Here is a 27,966-nt window from a genome sequence, read left to right as displayed (position 1 = left end):
CTTATCACTCATAATATAACCATAAAAATGTTAGTTTATAATTTTAACCATATAATACACATAGGATTAGACTAACCACTACTAGATAAAAAAAAGTTTTTCATTTTTGGAGGGGCGCTAGATCCGCCACAGATAAAAAAAGTTTTTCAAAAAAGTTTTTTGAGCAACAAGTATTATCTTCATGTGTTCTTTAATCTCCTCATCACCATTTTTTTAAAAGAAAAACAGACAACGCTTGTTAATGGGCCACATTAGCCGGGCCAGCTGCTCGCTGCCTACCCATTTCGCCGGCACGCGGGTCCCACTCGTCAGCCAGCAGCAGGATCCCATCCCCGCAATCCCGTTTCTCGCTTCCCCTCCAAGAAGAGGAAGAAGAGGAAAGCCGGCGACGAGTCAAGAGTCAAATCTCTCTCCGCGGCACCAACCACCTCCCCCATCCCCCTCCCGCCGCAGCCCAAATCGGCAGCGACCAAATCCCCCCCAGCCCCCACCCCCGCCCCAAACCCTAGCGCGCCAATGCCCCGCTAGCCAGCCCCCCCTCCCACCCGACCCGATCGCCGGGGCGGCCATGGATCCGGGCGGGACGACGCTGCTGGAGGACTTCGGGCAGCGGGTGGACCTGACGCGGCGCATCCGCGAGGTGCTGGCCAACTACCCGGAGGGCACCACCGCGCTGCGGGAGCTCATCCAGAACGCCGACGACGCCGGGGCCTCGCGGGTCCGCCTCTGCCTCGACCGCCGCGCCCACGGGGCGTCCTCGCTGCTCGCCCCGGCCCTCGCGCAGTGGCAGGGCCCCGCCCTGCTCGCCCACAACGACGCCGCCTTCACCGACGACGACTTCGCCAGCATCTCCCGCATCGGCGGCAGCAAGAAGGCCTCCCAGGCCTGGAAGACCGGCCGCTTCGGGTATGCGCGCTCCCTGTCCCCCCTCGCTCTCCCTCAGTAGTCGCCCCCGCCGAGCTCTGCTCCGAGCTGCCAATTGCAATCTGAGCTTCCCGACTATTGGAATTGAACCAGCGCGTGTTCATTTTCTAGTGGCGTTGTCACCTATGAATGCTGCTGCTGCTGTTTTGTGTTCTGATGCCATGACCGTTTCAATATGTGCCCCATGATCGTGATCACTAATGGTTGTAAGCGAATGCTTCAAAATGCTTAGTATGGATATTGTCGATGCCCCTGCACAAGTTCATTTGCCATGTGATTAAATTCAGTTCGATTGCTGCCCTTGTTACTCATTTTGTTATGTTTGCCTTTCTATCTGATCTGAAGCACAGAGGGATGCAAATGTTTTATTATACATAGTAGTTCTAGAAACCAGGGCCATGCGTTTAGTAAGTTGTTATCTATAAAGCTTCGGAAGCATGTTATTCGAACTGTTTTATTGATGCTCATGCACCCCCGTAGTAACCCATGGTTTATGTTTCTGCAGCATTGGTTTCAACTCGGTGTACCACTTGACTGACTTGCCATCATTCGTGAGCGGCAAGTATGTTGTCATGTTTGATCCTCAGGGCGCTTACCTTCCAAATGTGTCGGCGGCAAATCCTGGAAAGCGCATAGACTATGTCAGTTCCACGGCACTTACATTGTACAGTGACCAGCTCTCGCCCTATCGTGCATTTGGCTGCGACATGAAAGTGCCATTTCAAGGAACCTTGTTCCGTTTCCCTTTGCGGAATGCTGAGCAAGCATCCTCTAGCCGGTTATCAAGACAAGTGTACACAGAGGATGATATCTTATCTCTTTTCGCTCAACTGTACGAAGAAGCTGTATACAACTTGCTTTTTCTTAAAAATGTCCTCGCACTTGAAATGTATGTGTGGGAATCTGATATGGGTGAGCCAAAAATAGTATACTCTTGTACCTTACGATCACAGGATGACAAATTGTCATGGCATCGCCAAGCTCTAATCAGGTTCTCTGGCACTTCTGCTGAATCTGTTGAGCAGAAGATAGATTCCTTTTCTATGGATTTTGTATCGGAGGCATTCCTGGGGAACAAGTTTGAGAAAAAGAGCCATACCTATTTTATTGTACAGGGAATGGCATCTGCATTAAGTAAAATAGGTATTTTTGCAACTGGTGCTGCCAAGGAATATGATCTTCACCTACTGCCCTGGGCTTCTGTTGCTGCTTGCATCTCCAAAGTGGAGCCTGAGGTAATGCTCGATTCATTTTCAGTTTACCAGCCTAGACTACCTATGCTCCTGTAGCTATGTAGAAATTGCTTTTTGTTTAGTTTACAAACCATGGACATATTTTTTTCCCTTCGACATGTTTCCTGCTTTTGATTGACTCGTGACCAAAATAGTTGTTATCAATGCATGCCTTGTTAATGGAATGGAACTTGTGAATGTGATTGTGTGAACTGTAAAGCTTGTTAGTTTCCATCTGATTTTGCACTTAAACTATTAAGATGAGTGCATGACCACAACTCATAGAATTGCATGCATTTTTTGGCCTATTAGCTGTGGCTAATGTAGTGACCATTTCTTTCATGGGTATGCTCTTCGGTAGTTCGGTGGCAACAGCTGGGCCCAAACTGTTGTTATCTGATGTTGCTTCATTGCAAAAAGTAAATAAAAAGAAATTACATCAACGACAATGCCCTTATGTAAAAGAGTGGTTCTATATAATCTGTAGTTCTTTTTGTTTTATGTTCAGTGATGAAGTCTGCCCTATACACTTCAATGATGAGACATAGTTCCTAGAACTGCAAATAATTTGTTTGATTTATGTTGCAAGATGAACGTCATGTTCTGGCGCTGTAGCACATTTTCCTAATGCTTGGCGCATTATTCCAGTATTTTGGTTTTTGCTTCATAGTGTTCCCTGTTTTTACGCTTTATGGCAATTACTGAATTTTACAGGATATTAATCTCAGACAAGGTCATGCATTCTGTTTTCTTCCTTTGCCAGTAAGGACCGGACTATCTGTGCATGTGAATGGTTATTTTGAAGTTTCGTCCAATCGACGTGACATTTGGTATGGAGCTGACATGGACAGGGGTGGTAAGCTCCGTTCTGATTGGAACAGGCTACTGCTGGAAGATGCTGTTGCTCCATTGTTCAGAGAACTGTTGCTGGCGTTGCGGACACTTACAGACTCCACAATACTGTATTATTCTTTATGGCCAACTGGTTTATATGAGGAACCCTGGAGTATTCTTGTGGAACAAATTTACAAAGTTATCTATACCTCTCCAGTTTTGCATTCAGAGTTCAAAGGCGGGACATGGGTATCACCGGCTGAGGCTTTGCTTCATGATGAGGGCTTTTCAAGAAGTAATGATCTTAGTGAAGCTCTTGTATTGTTAGGCATGCCTGTTGTTCGTGTACCAAGTGTAATTGTTGATATGTTTTCGAAATTCTATATGAAGTCTACGGTAAAACGAGTTGCTCCTGCTGCAGTGAGGCATTTTCTCCAAGATTTTGTAAAGCTTGGTACATTAGGAAAATCTCACAAGCTAATATTACTGGAATATTGCCTTAGTGATCTGGACAGTGCTGATATTGGTAAATGCATGAATGGCCTCCCACTGATTCCACTAGCAAATAAGCAGTATGGGATTTTTTCTGAGATTTCACAAGAGAGCAACTACTATGTCTGTGATAAGATAGAATATGACCTCCTTTCTGCAGTTGGTGACAGAATAATTGACCGAAGCATCCCCCCTGTATTACTAGACAAGCTGTATCAGATAGCCAATAACTCTCAGGTGAATATTTCACCCATTGATGGTCCAATCTTTCTTCAGTTCTTCCCCAGGCTATTTCCTCCTGGATGGAAGTGTAAAAGCCAAGTTCCTTGGGATCCATCATCGGGTGTGTCATCTCCTACGGCAGATTGGTTTAAACTTTTTTGGCACTATATTGGGGAACGTTCTTATGACCTTGATTTGTTTAGTGACTGGCCTATACTGCCTTGTACTTCTGGACACCTTTACAGAGCATCTACAGCATCAAAGTTAATTGAAACAGAGTCACTATCTAGTTTGATGAAGGAACTATTGTCCAAGTTAGGTTGCAAGATATTAGACACCAAGTATTTACGTGTGTATCAACAGCTTTCTCATTATGTATATGATGGTGATGCAACTGGAGTTCTTAATTCAATCTTTGGGATTGCCTCGCTGGAGGGAGTCGATGTGCATGCACTGTTTCAACGCATCAAGCCTGGTGAGAAAATTGAACTGTACCAGTTTCTTCTAGATCCGAAATGGTACATAGGAGTCTGCCTTTCTGACATGAACATAAAGCTATGCAAAAAGTTGCCCATCTTCAGAGTATTTGATGGAGGATCTCACAGTTCTTATGGCTTCTCGGATTTGTCCAGTTCAAAAAAGTATCTGCCACCTCTTGGTGTTCCTGAACACCTACTCAAGTCTGATTTTGTGTTCTGTATATCCCCAAGCAACGAAGATATCATAATGAGGTATTATGGTGTTGAACGTATGCCGAAATCAGTCTTCTACCAGAGGTATGTTTTGAACAAGTTAGATGAGTTGCAAGCAGAGGTTCGTGATTCAGTTATACTAGCCATCTTGCAAGATCTGCCCCAGCTGTCCTTGGAAGATCCAAGGTTCAAGGAAGGCTTGAAAGTCCTTAGATTTGTGCCGACCATTAATGGGACCTTGAAAAGTCCTCTGTCTCTTTATGATCCTCGAGTGGAAGAACTCTATGCTCTTCTCCAGGAATCAGACTGCTTTCCCAATGGTTTATTTCAAAACCCAGATGTTCTTGATATGTTACTCTGCTTGGGGCTTAGAACTTCTGTTTCTACTGATACTATTATAGAAAGTGCTCGGCAAATTGATTCATTCGTGCGCAAAGATCAAGAGAAGGCTCATTCAAGGGGTAAATTGCTTCTTTCATATCTTGAAATTCATGCTCACAAATGGAGTGTAAATAAGGCATTTGATGCCCGGAAGAAGGTGAATAATATGTTTGCGAAAGTCACTACTGCACTGAGGCCTCGTGATACGTCTTGGGAATTTGATCTCGAGAAGTTCTGGAGTGATTTGAGAATGATTTGTTGGTGTCCTGTGTTGGTCACTGCACCAAGCCCAGCCCTGCCATGGCCTTCAGTATCATCGATGATTGCTCCACCTAAGCAAGTAAGGCTGCAGGAAGATATGTGGATTGTTTCTGCTAGCTCACGTATACTTGATGGCGAATGTACTTCCTCAGCTTTGTCTTACAGCTTAGGTTGGTCATCTCCTCCTTCTGGAAGTGTAATCGCTGCTCAGTTGCTTGAGCTGGGTAAGAACAATGAAATTGTGACTGATCAAGTCCTTCGGCAAGAGTTAGCGTTGGTGATGCCTAAGATTTATTCGTTACTGACTAATTTGATTGGTTCTGATGAAATGGATATTGTCAAAGTGGTTCTAGAGGGCTGCAGATGGATTTGGGTGGGCGACGGATTTGCAAAAGTTGATGAAGTTGTTCTAAGTGGCCACCTTCACCTTGCGCCTTACATTCGTGTCATTCCAATTGATTTAGCAGTTTTCAAGGACTTGTTCTTGGATCTTGGCATAAAGGAGCACCTCGACCCTGTGGATTACGCTAGTATTCTGACCAGAATGGCCATGAGGAAAGCCACGGCTTCGCTTGAAGCTGAAGAACTAAGGACAGCTGTGTTAGTGGTGCAGCATCTAGCTGAGTTCCGGTTTCAGGATCAGCAAACACAGATATATTTACCTGATTCTTCAGCTAGGCTCTGCCTATCTTCGGAACTTGTATTTAATGATGCTCCTTGGCTTCTTGACTCTGGTCATGACATCATTGGTGATGCATCCAGCATTGCTTTCAGCCCACAGAAGTATGTTCACAATTTTGTGCATGGTAATATTTCCAATGACGTGGCAGAAAGGCTAGGTGTTCGCTCCCTTCGCCGTCTCTTGCTTGCTGAGAGTTCCGATTCGATGAATTTGAGTTTATCAGGGGTTGCTGAGGCTTTTGGACAACATGAAGATTTGACTACAAGGCTCAAGCATATTGTTGAGATGTATGCAGATGGTCCTGGGATTCTCTTTGAGCTGGTACAGAATGCAGAAGATGCTAAAGCTTCTGAGGTTGTGTTTCTTTTGGATAAGACCCAGTATGGTACTTCATCTATCCTTTCACCTGAAATGGCTGAATGGCAGGGGCCTGCTCTCTACTGCTTTAATGACTCGGTTTTTAGTCCACAAGACCTTTATTCCATCTCACGAATTGGTCAAGACAGCAAACTTGAGAAACCTTTTGCAATAGGAAGGTTTGGTCTTGGCTTCAATTGTGTCTATCACTTCACAGACATGCCTGGATTTGTTTCTGGTGAGAATATTGTCATGTTTGATCCACATGCCCGTTATTTACCAGGAATATCTCCTTCTCATCCAGGTTTAAGGATAAAGTTTGTAGGACGGAAGATCTTAGAACAGTTCCCTGATCAGTTCACACCATTCTTACACTTTGGTTGCAACCTGCAACAGCCATTTCCAGGCACACTTTTCCGGTTTCCTCTTAGGAATGAAGCTGCTGCTTCTAGAAGTCAAATAAAGCGCGAACAATATGCAACCCAAGATGTGGAGATGCTTTTCTCTTCATTCTCTGAAGTTGTATCCGAGGCTCTACTTTTTCTCCGCAACGTTAAAAAGGTAACTCTGTATGTCAAGGAGCATGACTCCCAGGAGATGCAACTTGTTCATCGTGCTTTGAAGCAGAACAGTTCCGAGGTCTCCAAAGAACCACATGCACTTAATACGATGCTTGCATTTGTACATGGAAATCAATCATCAGGAATGGATAGGAATACTTTTTTCAATAGGTTGAATAAGACAAAAGACAGTGATTTACCCTGGAGTTGTCAAAAAGTTGCTATTCTTGAGCAAAGCCCTACTGTCCACTTGGTGCATTCATGGATCTTAACCGAGTGTATAGGCGGGGGTCATGCTAGAAAGTTGTCAACTGCTTCTGATAGTAAATCTCATTTCTTTGTTCCCTGGGCATCAGTAGCTGCATATCTGCATTCTGCGAGTGTGGACGATACCAAAGAACTGTCTGGTGAAGCTGAAGTTAACTGTGATGATTCTGTTCCTAAGCATCTAGCTCTCCAATCTTCTCAGAGCAGGAATTTGTTTGAGGGTCGGGCCTTTTGTTTTCTTCCTCTACCAATCAACACTAGCATACCAGTGCACGTAAATGCTTATTTTGAACTATCTTCAAATCGAAGGGATATCTGGATTGGAAATGACATGGCCGGGGGAGGAAGAGTGCGATCAGAATGGAATCTTGCACTGCTTGAAGATGTGGCTGCTCCTGCTTATGGCCACCTCCTTGCAGCCATGGCAGAAGAACTTGGTCCCTCTGATCTGTTTCTCTCATTTTGGCCTACTGCTGTAGGTGCAGAGCCATGGTCTTCCATGGTGAGGAAGCTTTATGTATCAATCGCGGAACTTGGACTTAATGTTTTGTATACGAAAGCTCGAGGTGGCCATTGGGTGTCAACAAGGCAAGCTATTTTTCCTGATTTCAGTTTCTCAAAGGCAGCCGAGCTGGCAGAAGTTCTCTCGCAAGCTGGTTTACCTTTGGTATCTGTATCCAAGCTGATAGTAGACAGTTTCATAAATGCATATCCATCAGTTCATCTCCTGAATCCTCATTTGCTAAGGAACTTGTTGATCCGACGGAAGCGTGGGTTCAAAAGCAGAGAAGAGGCCATACTTGTTCTGGAGTATTGCTTGAGTGATATGGATGATCCTTCCTTTTCTGATAAATTGCACGGATTGGCTCTTCTTCCTTTGGCAAATGGATCATTCACAACATTCAATAACCGAGGGGAGGGTGAAAGAGTATTCTTTGCTTCAGAAATGGAATTTGACTTTCTTAAGGATTCAGTACCACATCTTGTTATTGATAACTCTTTACCAGATAGCGTTTTGAAGAAGTTGTTTGACATAGCTTCTTCTGCACGGTCAAACATGTACTTATTTACGTGCAATTTCCTTCTTGAGCTGTTGCCCAGGATTTTGCCGCCTGAATGGCAGCATGCTAAGCAGTTATCTTGGTTTCCTGAACAGCAAGGCCAGCCCAGCGTGGAATGGATGATATCACTTTGGAATTTCTTGCGTCATTCATGTGAAGATCTTTCAATATTTGCAAAATGGCCTATACTACCACTTGTAGATGGCAAGCTTATGCAACTTGGCAGTGCTTCAAATGTAATAAGAGATGATGGTTGGAGTGAAAATATGCACTCATTGCTTCAGAAACTGGGCTGTTTCTTTCTGAGACCTGATCTGCAGATAGAGCACCCCCAGTTAGCTAATTTTGTTCAGGAATCCACTGCAGCTGGTGTTCTGAATGCTGTGCATTCTGTTGCTTCTAATGTCCAGGATATTAAGGAACTTTTCGAGAGTACTTCATTGGCAGAAACACATGAGCTCCGTAGTTATATTTTCCAGTCAAAGTGGTTTTCAGGGAATCAGATAAACATTTCACATATGAATACAATCAGGAACCTCCCCATATTTGAATCTTATAAATCTAGGGAGCTTGTTAGTTTGGCAAACCCTAGAAAATGGCTTAAACCCGACGGTGTACATGAGGATCTGTTGAATGGAAGCTTTATAAGAACTGAATCTGAAAAGGAAAAGTCGATTTTAGTATCATACTTTGATATCAGGGAACCTGAAAAGGCTGAATTTTACAAGGATCATGTGCTTCCTCGGATGTCAGAGTTTCTGTCACAGCCAGCTGTTGTTTCAGCAATTGTTCGTGATGTGAAGCTGTTGATAGAAGACAATAGTTCTGTGAGAGCTGCGTTGTCTGAAACCCCTTTTGTCTTAGCAGCTAGTGGAGCATGGCTACATCCTTCTAGGTCTCTCTCTCTCTCTCTCTCTCTCTCTCTGATATTTGAGAATGTGTATTTGGGTTGGTAAACCTTATCTTCTTTACTAGTATGCTCCAGCAGCTTTTATTAGCATTTGCACTAGGATGAGGTTTCAATGACTTAAATATTGATGTTCATCTTTTCTTTTGTCCTTTGCTCTCTAGACTTCAGTATGAATAACACCTATTTTTCTTCAGGCTTTATGATCCTCGTGTGCCAGAGTTTCGTAAGTTGCTGCACAAAGAAACCTTCTTTCCTTCAGAAAAGTTCATGGCAACTGAAATAATTGAACTGTTGGCAAGTTTTGGACTGAAAAGAAAAATGGGTTTTAGTGCTTTGCTTGACATTGCAAGGTCAGTTTCACTGGTGCACAATTCGGGACAAGATGATGATGCATGTGCGCATGGGCAAATACTACTTACCTGTCTAAATGTTCTTGAATCAAAGATGTCAAACATGGAGGACAAGGACACTTTCCATGAGGATGTCGATCTCGAAGCTTCTAAAACTGATGAAAATTTGGAAGCAGTAAATGAAGTGGGTAGTTGTGACCCAGACCCAACTATTATGTCTTTATTCTCAAACTTTGATCTTGACCTACCAGAGCATGAGTTTTGGTCAGAGCTGAAAAATATTTCTTGGTGCCCCGTCCATGTTGCACCACTTATTAAAGGTCTTCCATGGCTCGAATCAGAAGATCATGTAGCACCTCCACTCATCACAAGGCCGAGATCACAAATGTGGCTTGCTTCATCAAAAATGCGGATACTGAATTCCGATTCTTGTTCCATGTATCTGCAAAGAAAACTCGGTTGGTTAGACCCACCAAATGTGAATGTTTTATTGTCCCAGTTAGTTGAGCTTTCCAAGTCTTATGATGAACTCAAGATGTTTTCTGAAGACACATCCATCGATGCTGTCCTACAAAAGGAGATCAAACTAATCTACTCGGAATTGCAAGATATCGTTGACAGTGGCGATGCCCACATTCTGAAAGAGAATCTGGATGGGATTTCATGGGTCTATATAGGGGACAGGTTTGTGCCTCCACATGCACTTGCATTTGAATCGCCTGTAAAGTATCATCCTTATCTTTATGCAGTTCCGTCTGAACTGTCAGAATTTAAAAAGTTACTCTTCAAGTTGGGTGTGAGGCAGACATTTGATGCAACAGATTATCTCAATGTACTTAGTCGCTTACAAGGTGATGCCAAAGGAGAGCAACTGTCTGCAGAACAACTGAGTTTTGTTCATTGTGTTTTGGAAGCATTTGTGGATTGTTATCCTGACAGTCAAGCAGCTGATGCTTTACTGAATTCATTGGTGATTCCAGATTCATTTGGTGTCCTGACACCTTCGAGAAACCTTCTCTATAATGATGCACCCTGGATGGATACTGATCCCACTTCAAAGCATTTTGTGCATCATAGTATTGGTAATGATCTGGCCAATAGACTAGGGGTACGATCTCTTCGCGGATCTTCGTTATTGGATGATGAGCTAATGAGGGATTTGCCATGCATGGAATATGCTAAGATAAGTGAGTTGCTAGCTCTGTATGGTGAGAGTGACTTCCTTCTGTTTGATCTCATAGAGCTAGCTGACTCTTGCAATGCAAAGAAAGTGCACCTGATATATGATAAAAGAGATCATCCGAAGCAGTCTCTATTGCAGCAAAACCTAGGTATGCTACAAACCGTCTCTCTGTACAATTATTTCAATCACACTCTAATTTATTCCTATAAACAGTCTGCTATCAGTAGTTATTATTCTGTTTGTCTCCTTTATCCTATGACTGCAAAGTTGATACCTAAATATTTGACTCATTTAATGTGATGAACTTTTTGTTCCAAAAAATTATCTTTAGGTGACCTCCAGAGTTCTTCATTGACAGTGGTCTTTGAAGGAACCATGATAAGCCGAGAAGAAGTTTGCAGCCTCCAACTTCCTCCTCCTTGGAAACTAAGGGGAAACATCCTTAACTACGGGCTGGGACTTCTTAGCAGCTATTTTGTATGTGATGCCTTGACTATTCTTTCTGCTGGCTATTTCTACGTTTTTGATCCATTGGGCTTGACTGGTGGTGCAACTTCCACTGCAACCTCGTCTGCCAGATTCTTCTCTTTGATAGGTACAGTTGTTACTTCAGTTACACTCGCTGAATTCATTTATAGAATAAATTTTCATGTTCTAGTTGGTTATGACTTGTTAGAGCATACTCAAATGCCAAAGTAGGCTCTGAGCCAAGGGCTGAAAGAAATATGTTTCAGCATCTACACCAATTTCTTTCGGGCAGACAGGCCTGTTGAGGGCCAACACTTAATAACCTCATTTATCTGCTAAATGTTATTTTGGACCCATGTTGAAGCATGTACTATTCCATGTATGCTGGATTTTTTTATGAGTATTTAGGTTCTTTAATGAGGAATTGGACATTTTATTTATGCTATGGTTCATTAATTGAACTACTGCGTCACTGTTTTGCCAATTATATGCATACGTGAATTCCAGTATTAGTTTATTGTTGTAGTATCAGCTCATGTTTTTTATACTTTGAATGAAGCCCTTAACGCTACTGGCTTTTCAGGAAATGACTTGGTTGAGAGATTTCGTGATCAGTTCCTCCCAATGCGTGTTACACAGGAGGCTTCATTGTCTTCTGCAAACTCTACGGTTATTCGGATGCCTTTATCTTCAAAATGTCTGAAAGAACTTGAAGCAGGTTGCGACAGAGTAAAGCAGATTTTTGATAGATTTATGCAGAATCCATCCAGTACTCTCCTGTCCCTGAAGTCAGTCATTCAGGTAAGGGTTATTTGTGGATGCTTTCACACTGAAGTAGTAAATCATAATACTTCCTGTACATTCAGTTTAGTCTTTCTGCTGCAAAGTGTTACGGCTTGTGTGTTTCTTCACTCATAATTTGTTATTCTGCTACTGAATTTCAAACCCTGTGACCACATTGATGTACTTTAAACTGCAAAGAAGACACTTTCACTTGCATCTGAATTTCATTTCCAGTGATCACATTGATGTTGTACTTTAAACTGCAAATAAGGTATTTAGCTCAAGTACGCCCCTAGATTATATTTCAAACTGAACATGTTAGCACTCCCTTTGTCTTATCTTACCCTATTGTTGTTTCGTAGTATTCTTCTATTATTTTTAATGTTCTTGATTTATCCAGGACCACAATTCTATTTTAATTTAACTGGTTCAGCATGTATTGAAGAGAAACTGGATATTACTGAGTAATTCTTTCTCTTGTTGCATATCTTTAGTTGTAGCAGGATAATAATATGCCGAAAAATGAAAACTGACCACATTACCTAAGCAATACGATTTCCTTTGACTTGCATAAATTCTTAGTTTTCTTAAAAGATGTTCAGTATGCGCAATTGCTTTTTAGTTTAGTAGATTTGTTCAGTGTTTAATGTGAACATGTTATAGAACTGTATCAGATGGTGATATTTCTTATGAAAACACCAAATGTATATATTATGGCAGAATGCCAGAGAACTTCCAATCTTTGTTGATCTTTTGGATGTAGACTTTTTTTTTACCTGTTGGATGTAGACTAATTGATCAAATAGTATTTGATACACAGTTACTTTTTGTATAACTTTGTATGAAGACAGTAATTATTTTATAGCTATCCTGTACTGTCTTTTAATCGATAGTACTCAAAACTGAAACAGTTTTGCTGCACCTACTCGATAGTGATTTCAATATCGAGTGCTGGCAGTACTAAACCATAGTTACAATAGAGTACATGCCATCTATTCAGACATAGTAATGACAAAGCCCTAGTGGATGATTTGACAGCATGATTTATAAAATTAAAACATGATCTGCATTTATCAAGTGATGTCAATGTATTTTGAATCAGGTATCTTTATCAACATGGGAGGATGCAGCCTCTCAGCCAACCCTGAACTATTCCGTGCTTGTTGACCCATCAGTAGCTACTTTGAGGAACCCATTTTCAGAAAAGAAATGGAGAAAGTTTCAAATATCCAGAATATTTGCAAGTACAAGTGCAGCAATAAAAATGCAAGCTATAGATGTGCATGTGATTGAGAGTGGCTGCAGTTATATTGACAAATGGTTTGTTGCCCTCTGCCTTGGGTCAGGGCAAACAAGGAATATGGCTCTTGACAGGTTTGTCTCTTTCAGATCATACTGTAGTTGAGAACCTTTTATACATTAAAATGGCACTCACTTTACCTACTGACTAATTCCCAAGATTCTTCTATGGATGTTTTAAAATGTCTATGCTAATGTAAACATCTTTGGCATACATTGATTTATTTCTGTTTCAGACGGTATCTTCCCTACAACTTAACTCCTGTTGCTGGAGTAGCAGCTCACATAGCTCGAAACGGAGTACCTACCAATATAAATGCATCAAGTTGTATATTATCTCCTTTGCCGCTATCTGGGTCAATAAGCATGCCAGTCACGACTCTAGGTCATTTCCTTGTGAGGCATGATGGTGGACGCTACATTTTTGGCAGCACACATGATAAATCTTTACGGGAAATGGACAGAAACAAATTGGTTGAAGCATGGAATGAGGAACTTATGCTATGTGTGCGTGATTCATATGTTGAGATGGTCCTAGAATTTCAAAAGCTTAGGAAAGACCCTCTATCTTCTGCTATTGAATCACGGTGTGCACACTCTGTGAGTATTATTTTACAGGCTTATGGTGATAGGGTATACTCTTTTTGGCCAAGATCGAAACAACCTACAGCTTCACTCACTGGGCAAGGTTCTACCGTAGACAATTTGAATTCACCAAGAACATCTAAAGCAGATTGGCAGTCCTTGATAGAGCAAGTGATAAGACCATTCTATTTACGGTTGGCTGATCTTCCCGTTTGGCAACTTTACCGGGGAAATCTTGTTAAAGTGGGTGAGGGTATGTTCTTATCCCACTCAGGGAGCGGAGATGATGATAACCTACCATCTGCTACTGTCTGTAGTTTCATTAAAGAGCACTATCCTGTTTTTTCTGTTCCATGGGAGTTGGTTAGTGAAATCCAAGCAGTTGGAGTTACTGTAAGAGAGATCAGGCCCAAGATGGTTAGAAATCTACTAAAAGAGTCTTCATCCATTTTACTTCGATCTGTTGAAACATATATAGATGTTCTTGAATATTGCTTCTCCGATATGGACCCATACCGGTTTACAGATCTACATATACCTGATCAGTCACAACTTAACAGTCAACTTGTTCAACCAGTGAATGCTTCCACATCACAATTTATGCCATCTTCAAGCAGTTCTTCATCTTACCATACAAGTACACAGAGGCAGGGTACTTCTGGGGGCGACGCACTTGAAATTATGACATACTTCGGGAAGGCCCTATATGACTTCGGTCGGGGGGTTGTCGAGGATATCAGCAAGACCAGTGGCCCAGCATCCCATAGGGCCCAAGCTGCTGAGAATAATGTGTTGTCATCTATCATATCTGAACTCAAAGGTGTCCCATTTCCGACGTCAACAAAATGTCTAACAAGGCTGGGAGCTACTGAACTTTGGATTGCCAATGAGGAGCAGCAAATATTGATGCGCCCCTTGCTAGATCGCTTTATCCATCATCAGTGTTTAGAAAAGCCTTTCTTGGCACTGCTGCTCTCCACTCAGGTTATTCATGTGCCTCTGAAATTGAGGAGTTTTTCTCCTCACTTATTATCAGGCCATTTGAAGCACATATTTGATGAGCGTTGGGTACGTGCAGTTGAGAGGAAGCCACAATGGGTTCCTTGGGACAGTAGTTCTGATTCATCTACCACTGGGCCAACTCCCAAATGGATTAGAAGCTTCTGGAAAATATTTAGCTCCTTGAATGGTGACCTTTCACTTGTGTCTGATTGGCCCTTGATTCCTGCTTTTCTCAACAGGCCAATTCTCTGCTGTGTGAAAGAACGCCATCTAATATTTGTACCTCCAGTAGATGATTCAAACACTCAGATGGTACATGTTAGTGCGGTTGTTGATGATGTAGCTAGTGAGGTTGATACATCTGGTCTAAACGGAGATGACACTGGTGAAGCTCAACAGAAGAGTCCACTTGATACTGCATTCGAGTCAATGAACTCAAAGTTTCCGTGGTTATCTGCTCTGCTTAATCAGTTGAACATACCAATTCTTGATTTGTCTTTCCCAGAGTGTGGTGTCATATGCAATTTGTTTCCTTCACGTGATCGAACTCTTGGACAGACGATTGCTTCTAAGTTAGTTTCAATAAAAAATGATGCTCATTTACCTTCATCACTTAGTCTATCAAGTGAAGATTGTGATAGACTGTTCATGCTATTTGTCTCAGACTTCAGATTATCTAGCAGCCACCTTTATCAGAGAGAAGAATTGGATGCCTTGAGAGAGCTTCCGATGTATAAAACAGTTACAGGAGCATATACTAGTCTTTCAGGGTCTGATCATTGCATTATTTCTCCCACAGCATTCTTTCACCCCAGTGATTCCCGGTGTTTTTCTAGCTCAGATAATGCAAATTTGTTTCTTCAGGCGTTGGGGGTTGAACAATTAAATGATCAAGAAATACTAGTGAGGTTTGCTTTGCCTGGCTTTGGGAACAAAACAGTTCAAGAGCAGGAAGACATTTTGGCTTACTTGTATGCTAACTGGAAAGATCTGCAACTTAATTCAGCTGTAGTAAATACCTTGAGGGAGACTAATTTTGTGACAAATGCAAATGAGTTTTGTACAGAGCTGTTCAAACCAAAGGAACTACTTGACCCTTCAGATGCTTTGCTGGCTTCAGTATTTTCTGGGGAGAGAAATAAGTTCCCTGGCGAAAGGTTCATGTCAGATGGTTGGCTTGGTATACTCAGAAAAGTGGGTCTTCGGATATCTACAGAGGCTGATATGATAGTACAGTGTGCTACGAAAATAGAAACAATGGGAAATGATGTGATGTCATCTTTAGAGAAACATGATGACTTTGATGCAGACTTGTCAGACAGAAAAAATGAAATTCCTTTTGAGTTATGGTCATTGGCAGAATCTGTTGTAAATGTGATTTTGGCAAATTTTGCTACTTTGTATGATAGCAGTTTTTGCCAAAAGATCGGAAAAATTGTATTTGTACCTGCAGAAAAAGGCTTTCCAAGTATTGGTGGCAAGAAAGGGGGTAGAAGGGTATTTGCATCTTATAGTGAAGCTATCTTATTAAAGGACTGGCCACTGGCATGGAGTTCTGCTCCAATTCTTGCCAAACAATCAATTATTCCACCTGATTTTTCTTGGGGAGCATTTCAGCTTCGGAGTCCCCCTGCCTTCTCTACAGTTCTAAAGCACTTGCAGGTCAATGTTGTAAAACACTTGCAGTTTAATATCGAAATGATTTCTTCCCTTACCTTTTTTGTGAAATTAAACAGACTGTTGGGAGAGGCAATGGTGAGGACACACTGGCACACTGGCCATCTTCATCAGGGATAATGACAGTAGAGGATGCCTTTCTCAGGATCTTGCAGTACTTGGAGAAAGTATGGGGAACAATATCGTCTTCAGGTAGCACAAATACGCAACTAAGCTTTTACCTTACTGTATATGCCATTTGTAGTAATATCGTTAGTTCATCACCTTTGTACTCTCTTCAGTTCCAATTTCTTGTGGTGAAGTTTGTTCTCTCATTTTTTACTACAAGACACCTAATGATATACTTGGTGTTGCAACCAGTCCCAATTCTATTCGGTGAGGTTTCATATTTGAGTGCAATCATGCAAATTTTCGTGTGGCCTGTAAGGCGGATGAAGCCCTGAAAAGTGAAGACAATATATCCAGATTAAATTGCACCTGAAATGGTCATGCGAGTCTCCTAAATATCTAGATTTGATCTAATAAATTTCCTTTTTCACGTATAACTTTTTGAGGCCAGTAGATGCTCCATATTTCAAAAAGGTTAAAACCTGTGGCGAACTATTCATAATCGCTTGTTCTCTGCATCAACTCAATGTCTTCATTTATTTCAGCCGGGAATCATTTTCTTGCTTGAGTGAGATTTACTTCTTGCTGATATTGTAAATAAATGAACAGTTATTACCATGGTCATGTGTGATTTTGACATTTTGCCATTGTGCTTATCCATGTTGCTTGATTGCGGTAGTAAGAAGTCATAACTGATAAACCATAAAGCCAATACAGCTACTAATGAACTTACTAAGACATGCCCTTGAGGTTGTATTTATACATATGCACAAGCTTTTGTTTGCTATGGTATATAGAGAACCACAGAAGGGAAGGTGCGGTGGGTTTTTGTTGCTTTTTGAAAAGAGATCCGCTATTACTTTAAACTGATTGTTTTTATTGCTTGATTTTCTTTTCAGGAAAAACAGAATTGATGGAACTGGCATTTATACCAGTTGCAAATGGTACTCGCTTAATAGAAGCGAAATCACTTTTTGCTCGTCTGACTATCAACATGTCACCTTTTGCTTTTGAACTTCCAAGTCTGTATCTTCCATTTGTTGCCATTCTTAGAGAAATTGGGATGCAGGAAAGCCTTACAAACTCTTATGCAAAGGAGCTCCTTTTAGATATCCAAAAAGCATGTGGTTACCAACGCCTGAACCCAAACGAACTCCGCGCAGTGATGGAAATCTTGGACTACATGTGTTCAGGAGTCAACCAGCCTATCTCAGACGGATCAGAAGGGCTTTTTGATTCTGTAATACCAGATGATGGCTGCAGGCTTGTCTCAGCTACATCATGTGTGTATATTGACCCATATGGTTCTCATTTCCTGAGTAATATAAATACATCCAGGATAAGATTTGCTCACCCAGATCTTCCTCAGAACATTTGCAAGGCCTTGGGCATAAAAAGACTCTCCGATGTCATTGTAGAGGTATACTTCTCTAACGTGATCTGACATTTCTTTGCCAAATAAATGATTTTGCGCAAGCAATCTTAAGTGGTTTCTATTTCAAGTTAACTTAAATTTTGCCTTGTCAGGAACTTGATGGGAAAGAAGAGCTTGAGGTTCTGGACAACATTTGCTCAGTTACTCTGGATAGAATAAAAGAGAAACTGCTCAGTAAATCTTTGCATGCTGCATTAAGGATTGTGATGATCGGTATAACCAATCATTTCCCTTCTTTTGAAGCCCTCAGTATAGTGCAAATAGAAAGTATACTGAAGGATATATCACAGAATCTGCAGTTTGTTAAACATGTCCATACTCGCTTCCTGTTGCTTCCCAATCTCCAAGATGTTACGAGAACAGCTCAGCATCCTTCTCTTCCTGAGTGGTCAAGCAACAGAAAGCACCGAAGCATTTATTTTGCTGATAAATCCATGGGTCATATTCTAATTGCAGAGCCCCCGAGTTTTTTGACAGTACATGATGTTATTGCAATTGTCGTCAGTCACAGATTAGGGGCACCAGTAATCTTGCCAATCGCTTCGGTATTTGCATGCCCGGATGGTTCAGAGAAAGAAGTGCTTCAAATACTCCATCTTGGCACTGACGTTGGAGTTTCGAAACGCGAAGGAAGGTACGACTGTTCCCTGGGAGGAGAGTTATTGTCACAAGATGCTCGCCAGGTCCAATTCCTTCCGTTGAGACCATTCTACAGCGGAGAGATTGTGGCATGGAAGACAGGAAAAGAGGGGGAAAAGCTCAGGTATGGTAGGGTTCCTGAAGACGTAAGGCCATCAGCCGGCCAAGCACTTTACAGGTTTCCGGTGGAGACAGCCCCCGGCGAGACTCGCATGCTACTCTCCAGTCAGGTTTACTCGTTTAAGAGTGTTTCAACGGCTGACCTCTCTCCTGCTCCTTCCCTACCGGATGTTGGTAGAGTGGCAGAAGTTGGACAACCGGGCCACTCGTCCGTCAGCTCTAGAACTGAAAGCACAGACAATACGGTTAGTTTTCAATTTTTTTTGGGGTGCAGTCTCTACTCTTTGGAATCTGGATTGTTTGCCATAAAATAGTTTTACTGTTTAACAGGCTGCTGGGCTTGAATACGGCAAAGTATCTTCCACGGAGCTGGTTCAAGCAGTCCATGATATGCTTTCAGCTGCAGGGGTAAGGATGGATGCTGAGAAGGAAACACTGCTAGAGACTACTCTTTCCTTGCAAGACCAGCTTAAAGAATCTCAAGTGGCTCTCTTGGTGGAGCAGGTTTGTCACTTCTATGTCTTTTATGTTGTCTTAAAAGCAGTTCCTATTGGTAGTATCGGTCAGTCACTTGTCGACTAAGACACATGCTGCGTGCTCATATATCATGTCTTTTAGGCGATTTTCACCAGGATCTGTACTTCTGTAGATGTTTACATAGGGGTTTCGACGCACTGACCGGAGAAATTGCGTAGTTAGTTGCACAATGTAATGTCCTAGGGAAACCACTTCGTAGTTGCATTGCATAGCTACCTAGTTAGCATTGCAGAATCACCACTCTTCTGAATTCTAACTTAAAGCGCTTCTTCTGAAAACATGCTTGCCTATATGACACTGAAAGTTGTTTACACTACTACTGTAGGAGAAAGCCGAGTCGGCGGTGAAAGAAGCCGACATTGCCAAGGCGGCATGGTCGTGCCGCGTCTGCCTGAACAACGAGGTCAACATGACCATTGTACCGTGTGGCCACGTCCTGTGCAACAGGTGCTCGAGCTCGGTGTCGCGATGCCCGTTTTGCCGGACCCAGGTGTCCAAAATGATGAAGATATTCAGGCCATGAAGACACCGAGGTGCACCTGCTCGATGTTGTTCGGATCTCGCATTCTTTGCTCGACGAGCGTTTGTAAATATGAGCATGTGTAAATATGAGCCACAGCGCATTTTTAGGTTAGTTTAGAATTGCTGCAAAGTCCTTTTCGTCACACCAATAGTTCAACTCTTCATACCCAGGGCTGCCCGAAATACGGATGCGAGGTGCCTAACATCTTCCGGTTTTCTTCAGACTCGTTCGTCGTCTAGCTGCTGAAAGCGTTTGATTTCAACTTCCAACTAACTCATGGAAACTTCGCTTTCTTGCTGACGGAATCATGAATCTGTCACCCCCTCGGGTTTATTTCAATTTGGCTACAGAAAAGTCCTAGTACCTTATTTCTGGCGCCAAGCCACGCTCGCTGGTCCAAAATATCAGTGCCCTGCCGCCGTACGTGCGTGGGCACAGGGGTAAAAAGGCAAAGCAAAAAAAGCTCCAAGGAGCAGCGAGAAAAAATCTTGCTCACCAGAACGACGTTTGGTGATCGAGTCGCTGAAGCTTCTCCCACCAGTCGGGGGGCAGAGGCAGAGTAGCAAATCCAATCAAGCGAAGCAGAGCAGCCAGCGCCTCATATGCCGAGCTGCTGCCTCCTCCAGCACCACCGGCAGTTCCTCCTCGTCGTCGCGCTCTAGCGGAGGAGGGCGCGCGCAGACGGAAAAAAAGTCAATTTTCTGAAGGCTCAAATGTCTTTTGATTTATTTGAGTCGTAGGAAAACTAAACTATAAAAAGCGTCGAGGAGATTGCACAAATTTTAAGAAAGTCCTTGGAATCTCTGATCCCGGAGCGGAGGTTTTCCTTTTTGTATAGGCTGGGTCCTAGGATCCCTGACCCCTGGGTCCCCGGGGTTAAGAGTTTCCTTTGGGGGAACCGCATGTCAACCCTTTAGCTCAGGTCCTCGAGGTGTGCTGGTGGGCAACAACTAGACCCTTCTTATTCCTCCAACCCTAATCTTCTTCTTGAGTTTTCTCCACCGTTGCCAAATCCTAAAAGCTTGATTCCTCCACGCAAACTCCACCAAACTTTGAGGATTGAAAGAGAATCACCCGATCTACACTTTGACCAAACCAATTTGTGATCCCCATAGTTGTTCATCACCAAATCTGTCACTCTTTGATACTCAGGACTCCTAGGCGGTAGGAGTCATGCACGGGTGCTTCCTTGCGTGTGGTGTGCTCCAGGAAGTTTGTAAAGGCCTGGTTGCCGCCTTCAAGATCAACCGCAAGTGATTTGAGACTCATCCGTGCAGTGGCTCAAAAGGAAGAAAAGGATGAGCCACTTGGTGGTGCTTGGGAGCTTTGGCTTTTGCACCTCTCCAACTGAGATTACCACTCCCCAATAGTGCGAACTTTGGGACACATGCACGTCTCCGACTTGTATGAATAATATATTGTTAGGATTGTTGGGTCATCTAGATCACCAGTTTCACCAACAACCATTGTCGGTTTATCACCGAACCGTGTAAGTAGAGAAGGTTTGACAAAGGATCTTAGAATGTCTAGGGTTGGGCCAGGAGGGTCTCTTAACGCCTTCCTGTAAGTCACGTTTGACCATGAAAAACAAGTAAATAATTATGTCAACGGTTCAATTTATACTCTAGAAGTTTCTACACATTTACTTTACCTAATCAAAGATTACAAAACGCTATGAATATATCTATTAGATCATACCATTTAGAGATCTTACCAAGATATTTAGGGATATTAAAAAAGCACACACAAATACATACATATACAATATGCAATTTATGTAGCTGTAAAACATTGATTCAATAAGCCATGCCTTTTTTGTATTACATTTTTTGTCACAAAAAAGGAGTAAAGTAGCATAATGTTTATTCTCGAAATAAAATTTAATTTAGCATAGTGTAAGTGTAATTTTTAATAACACACATTACATTTGTATAACAAATAATATTATACTCCCACCGATCCATATTACTGTCGCTGGTTTAGTACAAAGTTGTGTTGTTAATATTACATTTGTTGTGTTGTCATGAAAAAGGATCCATATTACATTTTTTTTACTAACTTTGGACTAAACCAGCGACAAGTATTATGGATCGGAGGGAGTACTAACATTTAGGGAGCGTTCTTAGGAAAAACCAAAGACTTCAAATTTTTTTTTGTGTTTCTCTGAATTCTTCTTTTGCTCTAGAAAATATTTTGAAATGACTAAAAAGACTTTCTCTCACTTCTCTTTCGTTTCTTTTATTTGCTTCTTTTGATTCTTCTTCTTTGTTTCTTTTTCTTTGTCTCTTATTGAGTCTTGTTTAAAAAGGAGAAGATAACAAAAAGAATTCCAGTTGGCTCTTATGTGCTTTATCTGAACTAATAAGATCCAAAATTATATATGTGTCTTCTCCTTTGCGTACAGTTATTTGCGGACTTCAGCTTAGTCCACAGCGACACTTGCACTATGTTATTTATTTTCCACATCATTTGATCATGTAAGTGAAAGGCAATAATGACGATAATTTGGTGAAGTGATCGTGGTAAAGAAAGTTGGTATGAACTCAACTTGTTTTTATTGTTGTACAAACATTTGTCCTAGTGATTTAGTTATAGCCAAGGTTGAAAAAAACGCTAGGCGTAAATGAGACGGTTGGCCGTAAGTGTGGCCTAGACAGTTATGCAGTTTTGACTACCAGGGCATATTTTGTGAATTATATGTTCGAAGGAATGAATTCTTTTAATATGTAAATGAGTAAACTATATCAGTTGGAATATGGCCCATTTCACCCGTCAATGCAATATGGCATGATTTTCTGTTGGAATGAACAATTCCAAGCTTGTACTGCCTAGACTACTGCTTATGTCCTAGGCGAGGCATTTGGCCATCGCCTAGCGACTAAGCATGCGTAAGCGCCTCCTAGGGATTGCCTTTTCCAACAGAGGTTATAGCACATTAAGGATAAACTTGTGTATGATGATGAGTAGTGGTTGTGTTTTCTTATGCCGGTCTTAATTAGCTAGGTGTGCATAATATGTTATCTTGAATGTCAACATGAGTTAAATTGGTCATAATGTAGTATGTTAGAGTGGTATCCTCCTCTGAAGAATTCAAGTGGCCTGCCTGGTACATGTTCATGCATGTAACTGATTCAAATCCAATCTCGCCTCGATGAAATTTAAGTTTAGCATGTCTATATCCTCCTCATGCTATTATTTAATGTTGATTATTCAAAATGCATGATTATGACCGTTGTCGCTCTCTAGTTGGTCGATTCCCTGTCTATTGCTAGCCTTCGGCTATACTAAGCGGAATGCTTCTTGTGCATCCAATTCTTTTAAATCAACTATATAAAGAGTCCAATATATCTACCTATATATGGCACTTCTCTACCATTCCAAGTAAATTTGCATGTGTCATCTCAAAACCTTCAACTAAGCATCTGGTTTGTGTGCCCGTAAAGCTCATGGAGCAGTAGGGGAGAGAGTTATCTTGTATGCTAAATTTTGTTCCTCTCAACAAGTATGACATCTACTTGTTTAAAATGGCAAAATAGTTGGTCAATGGGATGCTCAGTCCCGAACCAATTAAACAAATAGAAAGCACTCCTCCCTAGGGTATGCTGGCAGGCACCCATGAATTCGGCTAGCCATGATTTGTGGCAAGAGGACGTTGAGGGGGAGTGTTAAGCATGGGAACCGCTCTCGCACATGTTTAGCCTGTAAGATGACGAGATTATCTGTCGTTAAACCATTGACTGAAATGTACACCTCTCAAAATAATTTATCTTTGTTTTGCCGCTTGAGCTCTGACACGTGTTAATCTTTGCTTCCCTCTGCGAAGAGCCCTTCTTTTACTTTGTTGCTATTTTTTTCTTGAGTCATCACCTTCTTATTCGAGCACCAACATAGAGAGTGCTATTGTCATTCTTAGTTTAACATGCATTGGGTCTAATTAATGTTAAATGGAGCATGACTGAATGTCTTCTATGCTGAATTACAATGTTTAGTTGTTGTTTGAACTTTAGAATTGCTCTACATTTGTGTTTTACGTTCTCAGAAAGGGCTAGCGAGATAGCATTCTATCATATTGTATTATGGTCAATTTCACAAAGTGTTGATGTTTGTGATATTTTATTATGTTCCTCTAGTTGATTATGCTATGGTCATGAGTGAACATGATTGTTAAGTGTTATCATGAATTTGGTTACTCTATGGTCCTTGTTATAATTAAATCGTTGATTAAATTTATTTACGTCTATAAAAGCAAATGAGTTGGTAAAAGTTTTCTTTATCGCGTCTAGTTTGTGAACTGAATTCTTGAGGACAAACAATGAGTTAAGATCTGGGGGAGCTGATACATCTCAAATGTATCTACCTTTCCAAACTGTTTTTGCCATTGTTTTGCTCTCTAATTTGCATGATTTGAATAAAACTAACTCGAACTGATGTTGTTTCCAGTAGAATTGACAGGGTGTTATTTTTTGTGCAGAAATAAACGTTCTCGAAACTGGATGATGATTTTTGAAGAATTACTGTAGATTATTTGATCATTTATGGAGCAAAGATGGGCCGGATGGGAGTCACCGGTCCTTCACACGGGCAGGTGGCACGTCTCCTAGGGCGCTCCATGGGGGCGTTTGGGCCCCTCAGCCACCGTCTTAGAGCGATTGCGCCGCCATAAATTCACATATATACCAGAGAAAATCCAGAAAAAATCACGAAAGCTTTTTGCTACACGGAGACGCCACCACCTCCTATTTTTCCTCTGGAGATCTGATACAGAGTGCGTTTTTGGCTGTAGAGAGGGAGATTCGTTAACGTCGTCATCACCAACCCTTCTACAACAACAATCTTTTGATGCTTCCTGATATGTCTCGAACGTATCTATAATTTTTGATTGTTCCATGCTATTATATTACCTGTTTTGGATGTTTATGGGCTTTACTTTACACTTTTATATCATTTTTGGGACTAACCTACTAACCGGAGGCCCAGCCCGAATTGCTGTTTTTTTGCCTATTTCAGTGTTTCGAAGGAAAGGAATATCAAACGGAGTCCAAACGGAATGAAACCTTCGGGAGCGATCTTTTTGGAACAAACGCGATCCAGGGGACTTGGAGTGGACGCCAAGCAACAGAGGAGGCGGCCACGAGGGTGCCCGGCGCGCCCCCTACAGGTGGGCGCGCCCCCCACCCTCGTGGGCCCCTCGAGCGTCCACCGACCTACTTCTTCCTCCTATATATACCCACATACCCTGAAACCTTCGAGGAGCACCACGAAAAACTATTTCCACCGCCGTAACCTTCTGTATCCGTGAGATCCCATCTTGGAGCCTTCGTCGGTGCTCCGCCGGAGGGGGAATCGACCACAGAGGGCCTCTACATCATCTCCAAGGCCTCTCCGATGAGTTGTGAGTAGTTTACCACAGACCTTTGGGTCCATAGTTATTAGCTAGATGGCTTCTTCTCTCTCTTTGAATCTCAATACAAAGTTCTCCTCGATCTTCTTGGAGATCTATTCGATGTAACTCTTTTTGCGGTGTGTTTGTCGAGATCCGATGAATTGTGGGTTTATGATCAAGTTTATCTATGAGAAATATTTGAATCTCCTCTGAATTCTTTTATGTGTGATTAAGTTATCTTTGCAAGTCTCTTCGAATTATCAGTTTGGTTTGGCCTACTAGATTGATCTTTCTTGAAATGGGAGAAGTGCTTAGCTTTGGGTTCAATCTTGCGGTGTCCTTTCCCAGTGACAGCAGGGGCAGCAAGGCACGTATTGTATTGTTGCCATCGAGGATAAAAAGATGGGGTTTATATCATATTGCATGAGTTTATCCCTCTACATCATGTCATCTTTCTTAATGCGTTACTCTGTTCTTATGAACTTAATACTCTAGATGCATGCTGGATAGCGGTCGATGTGTGGATTAATAGTAGTAGATGCAGAATTGTTTCGGTCTACTTGTCACGGACGTGATGCCTATATACATGATCATGCCTAGATAATCTCATAATTATTCGCTTTTCTATCAATTGCTTGACAGTAATTTGTTCACCCACCGTAATACTTATGCTATCTTGAGAGAAGCCACCAGTGAAACCTATGGCCCCCGGTTCTATCTTTTATCATATAAGCTTTCAATCTACTTTTATTTGCATCTTTTTCTTTTCCAATCTATATCATAAAAATACCAAAAATATTATCTTATCATATTATCTCTATCAGATCTCACTTTCGCAAGTGGCCGTGAAGGGATTGACAACCCCTTTATTGCGTTGGTTGCGAGGTTCTTGTTTGTTTGTGTAGGTGTGTGTGACTTTTGAGGAGCCTCCTACTGGATTGATACCTTGGTTCTCAAAAACTGAGGGAAATACTTACGCTACTTTGCTGCATCACCCTTTCCTCTTCAAGGAAAACCAACACAAGCTCAAGACGTAGCAAGAAGGATTTCTGGCGCCATTGCCGGGGAGGTCTTCGCTCAAGTCAAGACATACCAAGTACCCATCACAAACTCATCTCCCTCGCATTACATTATTTGCCATTTGCCTATCGTTTTCCTCTCCCCCACTTCACCCTTGCCGTTTTATTCGCCCTCTCTTTCCCAATCTCCTCTCTCTTTCGCTTGCCTCTTGTATGCTCGTTGTCATGGCCAGCTCGGTCTTCATCCCTTCGTCTCCCGACTTTGAAGTCCTTCACTTCAAGCAAAGACAAGGAGAAAATTTAAAAGATGCTTGGTTTAGGATGCTAGAATCTTATCGTAGTTGCAATATAGAAGGAGACTTCAAAATTTTACTTCGCAATTTTTACGTTGGGCTAACCATATCCCATAGACAACTTCTTGATTTTGCTGCCAAAGGGAGTTTTATTGAAATTGATCCTAGCTTTGCTTATGAAATTATAGAGGGGATAGTAGGAGTACTCACCCTACAAAAGGGATCACCCCTTACTCAAGAAGGAACCCAAATTTTAGAGAAATTGTGTGAATTGCAAAAATTTGTTGAACCTCTTAAAAATATTGGTGGGAATATCAACCGCATGAATAATTTGATTACACTTTGCAATAAGCGGTTGGATGCTTTAGATCAAAAGATCTCCGAGCATGAAGGGAAACATAAGGAGCCTCCCGGATCCGAGCATAACTACATTAAAAAGATGAATGCCAAAGATGGCACTACTTAGATCTATCCTCGCTTTTATGCCTAGCTAGGGGCGTTAAACAATAGCGCTAGTTGGGAGGCAACCCAATTTTTTTTTTCTGTTTAGTAATAAATATTTCATCTAGCTTCTGTTTAGATGTGTTTTTTATGTTTTAGTTAGTGTTTGTGCCAAGTAGAACCTATAGGATAACCTATGGTGTTAGTTAATTTGATTCTGCTGAAAAACAGAAACTTTGTGCGCACGAAAATAATTTTAATAAATCACAGAAACGTGCTTTTGCGTTGATTCTTTTTGCTGTAGATCAATAGACAAATTTCCTAGGACGTCCTATTTTGGTAGGATTTTTTGGAGTTACAGAAGAATTCGAAAGTTACAGATTGCTACAGACTGTTCTGTTTTTGACAGATTCTGTTTTTCGTGTGCTGTTTGCTTATTTTGATGCATCTATGGCTAGTATGTAGGGGTATGAACCATAGAGAAGTTGGAATACAGTAGGTTTAACACCAATATAAATAAAGAATGAGTTCATTACAATACCTTATGTGGTGGTTTTTCCTTCTTGCACTAACGGAGCTTATGAGATTTCCTGTTGAGTTTTGTGTTGTGAAGTTTTCAAGTTTTGGGTAAAGATTTGATAGATTAGGATAACCAAAAGCCTAAGCTTGGGGATGCCCCGGAAGGCATCCCCTCTTTCGTCTTCATCTATCGGTAACTTTACTTGAAGCTATATTTTTATTCGCCACATGATATGTGTTTTTCTTGGAGCGTCTTGTATGATATGAGTCTTTGCTTTCTAGTTTACCACAATCATCCTTGCTGTACACACCTTTTGGGAGAGACCCACTTGATTTAGAATTTATTAGAATACTCTATGTGCTTCACTTATATCTTTTGAGCTAGATAGTTTTGCTCTATGTGCTTCACTTATATTTTCTAGAGCACGGCGGTGGCTTTATTTTGAAGAAATTGTTGATCTCTCATGCTTCACTTATATTATTTTGAGAGTCTCTTAGAACAGCATGGTATTGCTATGGTTATAAATTTGGTCCTAGAATGATTAGCATACGAGTTGGGTATAATAAAAACTATCATAGAAAGTGCATTAAACACTATGATCAATTTGATGCTTGATAATTGTTTTGAGATATAAAGGTGGTAATGTTAGAGTCATGCTAGTTGGGTAATTATGAAACTGAGAAATACTTGAGTTGAAGTTGGCAAGTCCCGTAGCATGCACGTATG

At 41.6% G+C, this 27,966-nt stretch overlaps 1 protein-coding gene across 2 annotated transcripts; it reads left to right on the top strand.

Moving 5' to 3' along the window:
- The first annotated feature begins 395 nt into the window (after positions 1-395).
- Positions 396-19,853, top strand: LOC109768864 (uncharacterized). 2 transcript variants are annotated; one of them, XM_020327599.4, is made up of 13 exons: positions 396-906; positions 1,430-2,159; positions 2,871-8,860; positions 9,070-10,556; positions 10,740-11,003; positions 11,460-11,677; positions 12,762-13,033; positions 13,195-16,207; positions 16,282-16,414; positions 17,230-17,750; positions 17,858-18,769; positions 18,855-19,028; positions 19,387-19,853. In XM_020327599.4, the coding sequence occupies exons 1-13, from the start codon at positions 569-571 to the stop codon at positions 19,582-19,584; spliced, it is 14,250 nt and encodes a 4,749-aa protein (XP_020183188.1). In that variant the 5' UTR covers positions 396-568; the 3' UTR covers positions 19,585-19,853. The 2 variants fall into 2 exon arrangements, with proteins under 2 accessions (XP_020183188.1, XP_073365554.1); XM_073509453.1 differs by lacking the exon at positions 396-906 and having other exon boundaries at positions 1,899-2,159; positions 2,920-8,860.
- Positions 19,854-27,966: the final 8,113 nt, after the last annotated feature.

The sequence above is a fragment of the Aegilops tauschii genome, chromosome 2 (genome assembly GCF_002575655.3).
Source record: "Aegilops tauschii subsp. strangulata cultivar AL8/78 chromosome 2, Aet v6.0, whole genome shotgun sequence".
In the NCBI taxonomy this organism is placed as follows: Eukaryota; Viridiplantae; Streptophyta; class Magnoliopsida; order Poales; family Poaceae; genus Aegilops; species Aegilops tauschii.
The sequence above is the reverse complement of the archived record's forward strand: the minus strand, read 5'-3'. Positions and strand labels throughout refer to the sequence as shown.